Source organism: Selaginella moellendorffii, unplaced genomic scaffold, assembly GCF_000143415.4.
Source record: "Selaginella moellendorffii unplaced genomic scaffold, v1.0 SELMOscaffold_21, whole genome shotgun sequence".
Classification (NCBI taxonomy): Eukaryota; Viridiplantae; Streptophyta; class Lycopodiopsida; order Selaginellales; family Selaginellaceae; genus Selaginella; species Selaginella moellendorffii.
The window spans coordinates 2,036,531-2,050,323 of NW_003314282.1; the positions used below are offsets into that span (position 1 = coordinate 2,036,531).

General features: G+C 53.5%; 2 protein-coding genes across 2 annotated transcripts; both read left to right on the forward strand.

Moving 5' to 3' along the window:
- Window positions 1-14: 14 nt before the first annotated feature.
- On the forward strand, window positions 15-7,207 carry LOC9641902 (hydrocephalus-inducing protein). The gene is made up of 15 exons (XM_024678308.1): window positions 15-131; window positions 189-277; window positions 331-511; window positions 563-961; window positions 1,015-1,149; window positions 1,194-1,769; window positions 1,817-2,700; window positions 2,752-3,031; window positions 3,080-3,388; window positions 3,436-3,765; window positions 3,825-4,244; window positions 4,296-4,400; window positions 4,452-4,607; window positions 4,668-6,902; window positions 6,955-7,207. Exons 4-15 carry the CDS (start codon window positions 578-580, stop codon window positions 7,174-7,176), a joined length of 6,036 nt encoding a protein of 2,011 aa, XP_024534076.1. The 5' UTR covers window positions 15-131; window positions 189-277; window positions 331-511; window positions 563-577; the 3' UTR covers window positions 7,177-7,207.
- Window positions 7,208-7,230: 23 nt separating this feature from the next.
- LOC112347394 (hydrocephalus-inducing protein homolog) lies at window positions 7,231-13,699 on the forward strand. Its single transcript, XM_024678136.1, has 3 exons — window positions 7,231-7,266; window positions 7,417-7,716; window positions 7,778-13,699. The coding sequence occupies exons 1-3, from the start codon at window positions 7,231-7,233 to the stop codon at window positions 13,697-13,699; spliced, it is 6,258 nt and encodes a 2,085-aa protein (XP_024533904.1).
- The last annotated feature ends 94 nt before the right edge of the window (window positions 13,700-13,793 follow it).

The window sequence follows — 13,793 nt, forward strand, 5'->3', positions numbered from 1 at the left end:
CTCGTAGGTTTGCTTCTAAAGAAGAACTGGACGAATACGTTCAGCAGGTTGGAGACTATGCAAGGGATCTACCGCCACCAGATGCAGTTGTCACGTCGGAGGATGAGCTTCTGTCGTCCAGTATAGATAAGGTACCTTTACGCTTATGTCTTTGCACTAATTCTTACTGCATTCCTGTTTCAAGGCAGGCGTTTACCATAACACCAGCCAAAGGCGAAGTATGGCCTGGGACGCTTGTGGAGATCACGGTGACCTTTTGTCCTCCGAAACCTCTACGGTGAATTGCAGCTAATCTGCAATGGCTTTATTTTACTCATGCCGATCTTGCAGGTACTTGAGCACAACGTATTGCCTTATCTCAGGAAAATCAGATGCAGTACCGCTGCAGCTACAAGGGCTAGGCGTGGGTCCGCTCGCACAGTTTTCGCCCTGTGAGCTTGATCTGGGAGAGCTCTGTTTATATTCCGTCAACAAGTTCAGTGTTGCTCTTGAGAACCTTGGGGAGCTGGATGTAAGATCTTGTCTTTGTAACGCGAATTAAAGCTGATAAAATCACGTGCAGGCTCACTTTAGGCTGATGGAGGCACTGTCATCTCCTATGATAACCTTTACCTTTGAGCCCGATACCGGGACCGTTGAGCCTAATGACGTTTTGGCAATTACAGTCAAAGTTTGTGGCAGCCTCATGGGAACTTTCAGCGAAAAGTTTTTGTGGGAAGTTACAGACTCAATCCACACGCTGTCACTGGCATTCAGAGGAAGTATTATTCGGCCCTCATTTTCTGTCGACACGACTGAACTAGACTTCGGTCCTCTTTCGTACGGTTTGCTTTCCGTAAGGTACGTTACTGTGACCAACAGCAGTCCGGTTTCTTTACCTTTCCAGTTCCGGGTTCTACAACCTGAGAGTGGGTCACAAGAGTTCACAGTGACGCCATGTTATTTTATACTGGGGCCTGAGGTGTGCATTTTTATTTACTTTCTTCTTTTGTTACTGTTCTTTTCTTCGTGCAGGAAAAGAAAATCGTTTCTATTGAATTGGTTCCATGGGAGGAGAGAAGATATGCCACGGTGATAAGCCTAGATATACCCAAAGTTGGCAAAGATTTTGCAACGATTCCTGTGCAAGCAAGATGTTTAGCTCCAACGGTGAGAAGTCTGCGTCTTGTCATGTTTTGACAAGCTCGCCGCAGGTCACTATATCATGCGATTGCTTGGATTATGGAACGTGCTTTCTGCGTTATGGCTACACCAAAACATTGAGCTTGATAAACGATTCCCTGGTGCCCGCGAGATATGAAATCCAAGCACAAGAAAAGGAAACGGAGAATCTTGCTATCTTGCGGCTGAAAGCTGAGAGTGGTTTTATAGAGCCTGGCTCGAGCTTACCGCTGGAGTTTACACTATCAACTGTGGCTCTTGGTGACGTTAGTCTTTCTGCAATCGTCAGCATATCCGGGAAAGAGTATACTCATTATCTAATCAAAGTCCTGGCAACCTCGGTTGGGCCCATAATTAAGATTGAAAAACCAATTAGCAAAAAGCTCCATTCAGCACGGCAGCAGACAGAAGAGGCAGATACCGAGTGGGTACCTGCTCTTGATTTTGGGAAGGTTCAGGTTCTCAGAGATCACCATCTCAGTGTGGTCTTAAGAAATGCGTGTTGTATTCGTGCACCGCTCAAGATTTCTCTTGGGAAAAAGGATTCCATGTACCACTTGAATCTGAGCGACGTGCCTCTGGACCCTTTTGAAGCTGTGGAGTTGAAGGTAACTTGTTGCATATGACATTTCTACTACTTAATCCCCTATGACAGGTTCGGGCCTATATGGATGATGCAGGCAAATTCAATGACAAGGTGACAATACTTTTCGAAGGTGGCGAGTTGTTCATTCCGCTGTCGGCTGTAGGAGTTGGCTCGACTTTAGTTTGCAAAGAGTTTCAAGAAGGTTTTGTTCACTTTGGTGATCAATTCACGCTACGGCATTTCTCCTACACCATTGAGGTACAAAACATGGGCAGAAAGCCACAGACGCTGGCTTGGGATAACGACACCACCAGGAAGCAAAGGGCTATCAACAAATCCTTGGCAATGGAGGCAGCTGACCAGAAAAAATCGGGCAACAAAAAGGCCGCTCTGGTCGTCCCAGAACCTGTACCCGTCTTTACGATCACACCCGACAAGACAGTCATCAAGCAATACTCGCCGTTCTCGCTCACTGTCTCAGGATACACCACAAATCCAGGCCATATCCAAGAGGACTTTACGTGCAAAGTCACCAGCGCAAAAGACATGTACTACCTCAAGATTTCGGTGGATGCGGACATGGCCGCATTGACACTCGTATTTTCTGAGACTACGCTGACTTTTGTTCAGAACAATGGTTGGGGAAAGGACGGTCCTCACGAGCTCAGCAGGACCTTGACTTGTGAGAACGTTTCCAAGTTGCCTCTTACGTTCTCCCTAGCAGTAAAGCCTCCTTTTTCAATCAACCAGGCGGAATGGACTCTACGAGCGGGTGGCTCCGGCAGTGTTGTGGTCTCACTTGAGAAGCAAGACATTGCAGAAAGGCACAGCACTGTGCTTTATGGTAAATTGGATATCCTCTACACGGGTACCTTGGAAAGGAACGGTATCGATTTGATAGCACATATCAACTATCCCAACCTCTCTGTGAACCAGAGCAGTCTGGATTTCGGGTAAGCATTATTGCTCTTCCACTGTTCGATTAAACATGTGCTGTCCGCTAGGTGCATCTTGGAGTTAACATACACGAGGATGCACATTGAGCTCAAAAACTCGAGCGCCCTTGACGTGTGGTACAGCTGGATGCTTGATGACGGGTATGGTGACGGTATTCATGTCTCTCAAAATATACTCCAGGATAGCGGGGGCCTCAAAATTCCTACAAATTACATTTTTGATATTCTTCCTGTGAGAGGGTACCTTGAACCAGGGGAGCAAGAAACAGTGGAGGTGTCTTACTATGGGCATTGTGGATATCAATGTCAAGTGTCGGCTATATGCGAGGTATTTTTCCATGGGCTGCAACGTTTTGCTGACGTGAGTTGAGTCCAGGTGAAAGGCGGCCCGGACTACATTGTCGCATTAAGCGCCGAGTCAGGAACCATCGCGCATGCTCTCAGTCGCGTGGCTCTAGATTATAATGTCCAGCCTTTCAATAAGGCCTCAACCAAAGAGTTTACGTTATCAAATCCAGGGAAGGTACCATTTAAGTTTGCGATCGATTTGGGCGTTTTGAAAGGGGATGTTCTAAGAGAAGTGACTCCCATGACTGGCCTGTTGGGACCAGGTACAAAGCAGAAGTTTGCTGCATCTGTTTATCCTGGACTTCCTGAAAAGTTTATGGACAGTTTCACCATTCAGGTCTGTATCTTTTTGCTGAGCTTCATGCAGCTAAACATGCTTGACAGGTTGCACATTTCGTACCCACTACTATATCTATTCTAGGCTCTGGCGCCTTTCCTCATATCCTTCTGGATACAACCCGCGTTAGAAGCCACAAATATTTGAGCTTGGCAGCGGAAGCGTTTCATAATGCGTATATGGCCATGAAGACTACTCCAGTAGTTTCTGCCCGTTCCAATTCGGTCAGAATGTCTACAACCGCTATAAATGACCAGCAAGGACCACCTCTAGTGGAAGCTGAACATCCTGGAGGCGAGCAAGTGTCAGTCGTGAGGGAAGTCGGTACAGCTCCGACTACGACGGGAACTGTAGGAGACGAATGGGTGCTGGAAACAGTAAGTTTCAAACAATTAAGTTGTTGCTTTGTTTTTTATTTTCCTCCTTTCCGTTACAGACAGGAAACGAGGTGCTGTCTTTTGGATCGGAGGTTTTACGTGCACCTTCAATCGACCAAGTGGATTCTGAGATTGACCGTCTTCTTTTCAAGGAACACCTCATTCATGAAAACAAAGAGACTCTGGATATAAATAAGTTTGTCTTGAACACGCATATTTGCGACTTCGAGAACGTGACACTTGGTGAAACAACGCAGAAGACTGTGAAGGTTACAAATGACGGGCCTTTGCCAGTGACGTTCAAAATAAACATGGCAACTGTCAAAGCCAAAGGCATCACGTTGGATCCCGATCGCCTGATAACGCTACCCCCGGACTCTCCAAAGAGTTCAATGGATTTGGTCTTCAAAATGCGAACGGACTTGCCTAGATTTCCAGCTGGCCCACTTGAGTGCTCCGTGCCACTTTTCATTAAAGAGGTAAGCCATCCTGGGTCACCGAGAGTGTCATGGCTCTTGTCAAACGTGCAGGGCCCTCAACTGGTGTTGGCATTCACGGCGCATGTAAGCAAACCTGTTCTGGAGGTATCCCATGAACACCTTGACTTCGGCGCGGTTCAGTTTGGCCAGTGTAAAGTAAGCACGGATCACTTATCTTCTAAGCTGACGAACTTGTGACTGCTACAGATTTTGTATCTCCGGCTCTTCAGTAGAGGCGAAGTGCCTTGCATCTGGACTGCAGCTAAACCGGATCTAGGCAGCTGTGATATTCACGACTCTACCGCTTTCACCTGTGAGCCGGAGACGGGAGTGATTGAGGCCCACAAATATGTCGATCTAAAGGTTTGTGTACAAGGTTTCTTCCTGTTCAACAAAAATCTTAGCTTTTCTATGTCTGGCCAGGTCCAGTTTATTCCCACGCAAAAGAAGAAGGCGTACTTTGCCGTTTTTTTTATTGATCTGCTGCACAACCCAGTCGAGCTTAAATTCGCGTGCAGAGGTCACAGCTACGTGCCAATATTTACACTCGAGCCATCGATTATTCAGCTCGGACCAATACTTCCGAACGCTCCTGAAGCCGCTGAGATCAAATACGTGATCTACAACAACGCTGAAGAGCCAGTGGAGCTTTACTCACTTGCGTTTGATCCAGACTATGTGAAAGAGGAAGAGATTCTCAAGACGGTGGAAGGCTACAATGAGCGTGATCAACTGTTCCTTGAGCGCCGCAGTGCTGGTCAACCTTTCTGGTCCCATCTCAAACCTGGAGGCTCTGCAAAGCAAGAGGCTTTGCAACAACCACAACCATCTCCGCTTGAGGCAGCAGGAAAGGCAGGCAAAAGTCCATCTGGTTCTGCTCCAGATGTCTCTGAAAAGCCTTTGGTTTCCCATGCCAAGAAACTCCTGATTATGCTACTTGGACCTCCAGCGGTTGGCAAGTCGACACAGGCAAAGCAGCTGAGTCGGAGATTCAGTTGCCCAGTCGTGGCTATGGATGACATGGTCGCTTTAACTCGCAGAAACCGGATGTCCTCCACGGCAGACGGAAGCAGTGGCACCCAGGCGTCCGGGAGTTCTACGGCATCTGTGGAAATCAACGACTTCGAAAAGGATCTGATAGCAACACTGAGGAGGAACCTTGAGAGCTCCGAGTGCATCTACGGAGCTGTGTTTGATGGACTCAATTCCCACTACACGACGACTGTCTCGCTCGCCAAATGCATCCTCTATGCTGCCGGACTGGAACCATATGATCCAGAGAATCCTCAAGACGACGGGAAGAAAAAAGGTGGCGGTGAAAAAAAGAAGGCTCCTGCACCTCCCAAAGGTAAGAAGGCAGAGGAAGAACCTACGGGGCCTCCTATCTTTCCCAAGACGTTCTGGAAGGGCGAGGCTACAGTATACGCAATAACTTTGAAGGCTCAAAGAAGTGAACTATCGAGCCACTACCAAACTGTTCCCGACCGTGACCAGTGCAAGAAGAAGGTTTACGTGGAAACAGCGGCAAAAGAAAGTCAGGAAACGGAACCTGCTGGGGAGCCGCCACCGCCACCTGCGTCCGAGCCAGAAACCCCAACCTTTGCATCGGAAGTCCTGAACCATCTCAAGTATTATCCATATGTGTCTCTATTTCCCAGTGAGGAAGAGCTTGATAAGTACTATGCATCGGAGACAGACGTACAAAACCTTTTGGGTGGAGCCAAGGCTGAAAGTCATGAAGAAGGAGCAGGGACTAATAGAGTGGCTTGCGTTGCTATCAATGCACTTCAGAACGTGGGGCTTGTTTATGAGGAGGAGCTCCATTTTCTTCCAGACATGGAAAATGTAGCACCGCTTCCACCTGCAGAGGTGCTTCAAGTGGTGAAGCGACCGCACAGGCGATCGAGTTTCATCAGTGATCCCAGCAGCCTTAAGTTCGCCTTTTTCACCAGCATGGCGGGTGAAGAGGAGGACAGCTCGGGGGATCCCACGGCGCAAGGAAAGAAGAGCAAAGGGGGAGCAGAGAAAGCGGCAGGCTTGCAGAGCGAGAAGTACCAAATCATGCTCAAGAGGAAGACCGAATATTTCACTCCGCTGGAGGCGCTGCCAGAGGGGCACGAGATGCGGACACGATGGGTGGTGAAACCGCAGCAACGCGTGGAGCTGCTGTTGCGCTTCTGGTCTCAGACCGTGGGGGAGTTCGAGCAAAAGTTTGTGTTTGAAGGCCTCAACGGTAACCATCAAGCCCGTCTTATGTGCAAAGGAGTGTGTGCTGAACCACAGATTGGTTGCTTTTATCGACACATTAAACTTCCCAACACAAAGGTGACGCCCACGCAGAAGCTCCAGAAGGCGTTGTTTGTGTCGGACAGGATTCTAGACTTCGGTCCCCTTCCAACCGGAAGAACAGCCGACGGTTTTCCGAATCTGCCAGACTCGGAGCACTGCAAGAGGCTCGAGATTCGTAACATCGGCCTCTTCGACCTGCATGTCGACTTTGACGTTGGTGAAGGCAGCGAGGCACCTGGTGCTGGTGGTGCTGCAGGCAAGAAGCCGGCTGCCAAGGGTGGCAAGCCACTCTTTATGCTCAATCCCCTCGGAATGGATCTGAAAATCAACGACAAGCAGATGCTGAGTATCTACTGCTACCCGCCTCAGGTATGACACGAGCTTCTGCTGTTCTTTTTTCCTGAGTTTCTCGGACATGCAGGGACTACTTGGCCCACTGGAAGGAAGAATGGTGTGCAGGATCAGGGATAATCCTCAGCCTCTGGAATGCAAGGTGATTTGCCTCGCAGACACCCCTCGGGTAGACGTTGACTGCAAGGACCTGGTGTTTGAGCGCCTCTTGCTCGACCGTGAAGTGAAGAAATCCATCACCATAAGGCATGCAGCCATTTTATGTTTCCCGCTGCTGACACTTCTGTTGTAATCTCCAGAAATATATCTGCGTTGCTTCTTTTCTGGAACGTTGTCGGGCTGGAAAATGAACCGCCCGAGCTTGCGTTCTCGGAGACATCCGGTAGCTTGTGTGCCTTGGGCAGTGCGACAGTTGAGGTCACGTTCAAGGCGATCCAGGAGAAGGTGTTCAGCCAGAAGTTGAAGCTCCAGGTTAGGGTGGCCGATTTCATCACCCGCTGTCGTGAAATGACACCCAAGATATGTGGTGCAGGTTTTCGAGGCGAAAGACGCCGTCAAATTCAACCAGGAGCTTCCATTGAGTATCACTGCTGAGGCATACAAGATTGACATTGCGATCAAATATCCTAGCCCACCAGAAGACATGCCTCCCGACGGTGGCTTCAACTATGGCACACTTAGAGTCGCCCAAGATTCTCTCAAATCGCTCACCATGGACAATAAAGGCAAGTACAAGGTCGACTTCAAGTTCGTCCACAAAACGGCGCTCACGCAGGAGCTCTTTACAATAACCCCGCCTGGGGGTACTTTAGAGCCCAAGAAGCAGCAAAAGGTAAAGTGCGGGAAAGACATAGCAATCGCACTAACGGTAACGCCGCTGTCTTGCTCTCCAGGTTGACCTGCACTTCAACAAGGAGAAGACGCTGCAAAGAGAGGTCGCACTTAAAGGGAGCCGGGACGTGGAGCTGCACCTTATCGAGTGCTTGACTGGCAAAACGGAGCAGATAATTCCTAGTGTAGTAACAGTCCACGCAGTGCATTCCAAGTTCCAGCTGCTTCCTGCGCAAGGCATTCACTTTGGTTCGCAGATATGCGGCAACCCTCCGCCACCTCGGCTTCTCACGATTGTCAACCTGGGGAAGTTTGATTTCGCTTACAAGCTTGTCTCCACGTTGGCGCCACCTGCGCCTGAAGCGGCGGCCGCAGCAGAAAAAGGCAAGAAAACGGATAAGAAAGGAGGTGGTGGTGGTGCATCGGGTGAGCCCCTGGAACTCAACAGCTTCACCGTGGTCCCTGCTTCTGGAACAGTCCTCCCTGGTAGCCACATGGAGCTGTCCGTCTTCTTCAAGGTGGACACGCCTTGCCTGACATCAGAGACGTTCCACATTGAGATTGCTGACATGAATCCCTTCCTGTATCCGGGAGGCGTGGCGTACGAGCTCTCGGGTGAAGCCTGCATTCCAGGCATCAGCACGGAGCCGAGGACCATATTCTACGAGCACCATGTGGTGGACGAGATTGATCTCCTGGCTCCCATCCCAAGCTTTGGAACGTATTCCAGAAAGGATGAGATGTTCTCCTTTGGGCCGGTTATCATCAACCATGAGAAGGCAGCGCTCGACGCGAGTGCAGGTGGCAACAAGGACAAGCCAGCAGTAGTAGCAGCTCACAAGAAGGGCGCAAGGGACGTGTGCATGACGGCACGGCTTCGTATCGAGAACCCTCTGCGGGTTCCATGCTCTGTCGAACTGGTGCTCCGTCGGCCGGGCGAAGCGGCGGCAAAGTCAGGTGGAAAAGAAAAGCTTCCCGCCAAAGGAGGTGGTGGTGGTGGCGACGACTTGCTGTGCATGGAGCTCTCCCCCCTCACGGCTGACATTCCACCCCTCGAGTACCAGTTTGTTACAATCTCCTTCAAGCCTCTGGCGCTGCAAAAGTACACGGGGCTGCTCGAGGTGCTTGTCAAAGGCCGGGAGTCGCCACAGTTTACATGCCACATCCAGGGAGAGGGAACCTTGCCTCACTTGTTTGCCGAGTCGCCCTCGGCAGTGTCCCCGCTGGGATTCCCGTGGCTCGACTTTCCACGGCTGCTGGTTGGAAAGTCACATACGCTGCCCATTGTTCTTGTCAACAACGGCCTGGTGCCTGCCGTGGCCAGGCTCGAGTTGGCTGGGGACGCCAGCGACGGATTGGAGTCGTGGCTCGACATGAGCCAGGTGACCGAGCAGGGAGCGGTGCCGCTGCTTGTGGGGAAGAAGCTCACGTTTCCCGTCGGCTGTGTGGAGACGGCCAGCGTCACCTTCACGCCTCGTGCCGCTCAGCAGTACAAGCAAGACATCATGGTGGTGGTGGATGACAACCCATTTGATGCCGTCACCATATCCATCACGGGTGAAGGCTACAGCGAAGAAGTGGTGTGCCTTGGATTGCCCAAGGCGCTGGACGACGCCATATGCTTCGACGACTGCGGGGTTGGAGGCAGCACCCACGTCATCTTCACCCTCAAGAACACATCGCCACTCAAGCACTGGCGCTTTGGCTGGTCTGACGCACCAGCGTTTGTGAGCTTCAGGCCGGCGCTGGGCCATCTCCACGCGGGGGCGTCCAAGCAGGTCACTGCGACATTCAGCCCCACGGAGGCGGTGGAGTACGTGGACAAGGACATATACCTGCAGCTGTGCAACATTGTCTACATTGGACAGGGCGGGGAGGAGGAGGAGCCTCCGCCCGACTGGGACGACACCATGCTGCCCCCTCCCAACGAGGACACGCCTCCCGAAGGCGGCAAAGGAAAAGGTGGCAAAGCGGCGCCACCCGCAGCAGCTGCCAAGGGTGGCAAGGGAGGCAATGCTGGCGCTGCCCCCGAGCTGACCATCGACTCCAACATCAACCCCGCGGAGCCAGCCTTGGAGGTGGTCAAGGGGAGCGCCAAGCTCGTCGCGTACAAGCTCCACGCGGTGGCCGACAATGCGCGATACGAGTGCAGCGTCCAGGCGGTCCAGTTCAGGACGACGATGATGTTCCAGGTGAGGACGTACCCGTTGGTGGTGAAGAGCCTTAGCAAGGCGAGCATGCCCTTCTCGTGGCGCGTGGAGAAGGCAGACGGCTCGGTGGAGGCAGAGGAGCAGAGCATGTACGCGGTGGAGCCGGCGTGTGGTGTGCTGCGGCCTGGCCTGGACGCCCACTTTGTGCTCAAGTTCTGCCCGCTCGAGGTGCACGAGTGCAGCCGCGTGGTGGCGTGCCACATCCCCACGCTGGAGCAGCCGCTGCGGCTCCCCGTTTGCGGCAGCGTGACGAGGCCGTGGTGCCACTTTGAGCTGCCCCGGAGCGACTATGCAAGCCGGAGGGACGGCCACTTCCCGGGGCCCGACGGGGAGCTGGGGCCCTTGGACGCTGGCATCCACATCATCGAGTTCGACTCGCTGGGCTGCAACATGCGCAACGTCAAGTACTTCACCGCCGTCAACCCCACCAATGTGGCCTACAAGTTCGTGTGGGAGGAGAAGAAGAGCCAGTCGCTCAGGTGGACGGCCTACGACCTGGAGCCCATCACCGACGACGACGTCTTCCCCCGTCCCTTCCGGTGCATGACGCGGCGCGGCCTCATCCCAGGCGGCAAGAGGTTTGAGATGGGATTCGAGTACACCCCGATGAGGCTGGAGCTGCACGAGAGCTTCTGGACCCTCCGCATCCCGGACAAGAGGATCGAGGTCAACTTCCTCCTGGTTGGCAACGTCAAGAAGCCCGAGCTGTCGCTCAGCTGCTCCCACGTCGACTTTGGCCAGGTCCTCGTCAAGGCCAGAGTGAAGCAGACCATCTACCTGCACAACCCCGAGCCTGGGCCCTTCGCCTTCAACTTCGACAAGCTCAGCTACTCGCCGTCGCAGCCGGGCCAGGTTGCGGTGCTCACCTTCACTCCCTCGAGTGGCATTGTGGCCCAAGGTGCAACCATACCGGTGGAGCTGCTCTTCTCGCCGGCGCTGGAAGGCGACCACTCGTTCGACATCGTGTGCAACCTCCGCATGGCCTCCCCGCTCTTCATGTCTGTCAAGGCGGAGGCCTACCTCTACCACGAGAAGCTCTACCTGGAAGGCGGGGACGACGGCAGGCCGCTCGCCCTCGTGGCAAAGGAGGCCTTCAGGCTAGACTACGGGCGGGTGATGATCAACTCGAGGGTGTACCGAAAGTTCATCCTCACCAACTCGGGCAAAGCGGCCTTTCACTTCATGTGGGGCTGTGGCAGCGACAGCGCCCTGCTGCGAGCGGAGCCAGTCGCCGAGCTGGTGACCAAGGATGAGCAGCTCACCTGCGACCTCCTCTTTCACCCCACCGCAGAGAGGACATTTGTGGACCTTCCCATCGTATGCCAGATTATGCACGGCAACAAGTACCTCATCCATCTCAACGCCACCTGCTACCGCCCCAGGATCAAGTTCAGCTTCCACGACTTTGACTTTGGAGCCCGCTTCCTGCACCAGCCCGGCTTGACACCGCCCTCCACGGACCTCACGCTCTCCAACGAGGGTGACGAGGTGATCACCTGCGAGCTCCTGTACGAGAACACCTCCTTTCTGGAAGTGGAGTACGTCAACATGAGCTTGAGCCCCGGCCAAAACCACACCATCAGGGTGACTTTCAAGCCGGATGCCTTTGTGCTCTACAGGGAGGCTGTCAAGTTCCAAATATGTGGCCTCGACACTGTGACCATCTCGGTCAGAGGGGAAGGCGTGCCCGTTTTGCTCGAGCTAGTGGATCCCAGGCAGCGCTACTTGTCGTTTGGGGTGGTCCGGCTGGGGAAGACGGCAAAGCAACACGTTCAGATCACCAACAAGAGCAAAATCCTGGCTCCCATATCCTTTGAGCCTAGTGCCAACGCACTGGGCAAGCTGGGCATCACATGCCTGCCTGCCCAAGGCATCCAGCTGCCGCCGAGATACACTCGTCCCATGGAGCTCGTCTTCACTCCACAAGCCAGGATGACCAAGTTTACCGAAGGCCTTGTGCTGGAAGTGGCGGGGACCCAGTCGAGAGTGCTGACAGTATCTGGCATTTGCCATGCTGTGGTGGTGAAGCTCAACCAGAGCGTTTTGCCCTTTGACATCGTAACACTGGGCTCCAAGGTGACCAAGAAGATACAGCTCGAAAACCACGGGGACCTGGCAACCAACTTTGCGTGGGACACAACCAAGTGTGAGGCGGATTTCACCATCTTCCCCATGGAGGGGTTCCTGACCCCTCGTCAGGTGTCAAAGCTGGACGTGACCTTCCATCCTTCGGCCGCTAATCCGGACATGAGAATCGAGGACATCCCTTGCCAAGTGGAGGGCGGCGAGCCACTGCACTTGACGCTCCTGGGGGGTTGTGTGGAGCAAGGGGCGCCTGCGGAGACGCTCAAGTTCATGACCGCCGTGCGGGCCACCGAGTCCAAGATGATCCAGCTCAAGAACCCGACAACGCAGAACTGGCTCGTACATCCCGTCATCTCGCACCCCTATTGGAGTGGAGCGGTGACAGTGCAGGTGCCGGCCAACCAGAGCCTAGGCTACAGCCTCACCTACCGTCCCCTGACAATGAGCAACACGCACCGGGCCACCATCTCCTTCCCGCTGCCCTTCGGGGGCCTTGTGTCTTATCAGCTGTCGGGTGAGGCAGGGCCGCCACCTCCCGAGGCCAGCATCAAGCTGGACGCCAAGGCGCGGCTCACGCTCCCCTTCAGCCTGCACGTCCCAAACTGGCTCAAAGCCACTCAGCAGTTTGCCGTCATGGTAAGCATGGTGCAGGGGGATGCCACGACAGTGATCAAGGGCCCCAAGACCATCGACGTGCCCGGGCTGTCCAACAAGGAGTGCGTGCTCTACTTCAAGGCCCATAAGCCTGGAAGCACCATGAGCACCGTCACGTTCAAGAACGAAGAGAGTGGTGAGTACTCGCTGTTCAACGTGACAGTGGAGACAGGCAGGGCCGACATTGTCGAGTCAGTGCTCCTCGAGTGCTTTGTGAGGCAGCAAGCGTCGCGCACGCTTCGCCTCAGGAATCCGCTGGACAGGCCTGTGGTGTTCAAGACGAGCTGCACGGGCCAAGGCGTGGTGCTGCCCGCCCAGGTGCAAGCTGACGCAATGTCCAGCGCGGCAGTGGACGTTGCGTTTCGACCCCTGGTGCAGGGCAGCAGCCAGTGCAGCCTCAGTCTACACAGCGACGACCTCGGGGAATTCGAATACCAGCTGACGCTCAAGAGTGTGGCAGCGCCATCCGAGGCCCCGTTGCTCTTCTCCGTGCCCCTGGGCAATCAGCTCGTACAGACTTTCCACTTTAGGCACACACTTCCAGTCAAGGCCACGTACAATTGCCTGCTCTCTCAAGCAGCCATTGACGGAGGCTTCACGGCCGAACCCAGCATGGTGCAGGCCAATCCAGCACCGCCCGACGGCCTCGACCTCCAAGTCCAAGTCGTGTTCGAGCCGTCGCGGATCATGGACGAGTTCCAAGGCTTGCTCACGTTGAAATCGCCTGAAGGGTCTGACTTTTGCTGCCAGCTGCTGGCAAGCTGCAGCAGCCCGTCTCCTCAGGGTCCCTTCTTCATCAAGGGCAGTGGACAGATCAACTTCAAAAACGTTTACAACGACACCGTCCAGTTTAACTACACCACGGACAATCCAGCTTTTGTGGTGAGCAAAGGTGAGAAGATGCAGTCCAAGAAGCAGTCTAAGCTGGTTGTTAGCTACAAACCAGAAGCACCGAACGCCCCCAAGACTGGCCGACTCACAGTGACTTGCAATGAAACAGATGATGTATGGTCGTTCTACCTGCAAGCTGTCTAGAGCTTATATCTATGTAATGCTACAAGCTCTCTTTGGGCTTGCAATCCTTGTTATATATGCTACATGCTTTTATTTTAACTAATTTTAAGTTAGG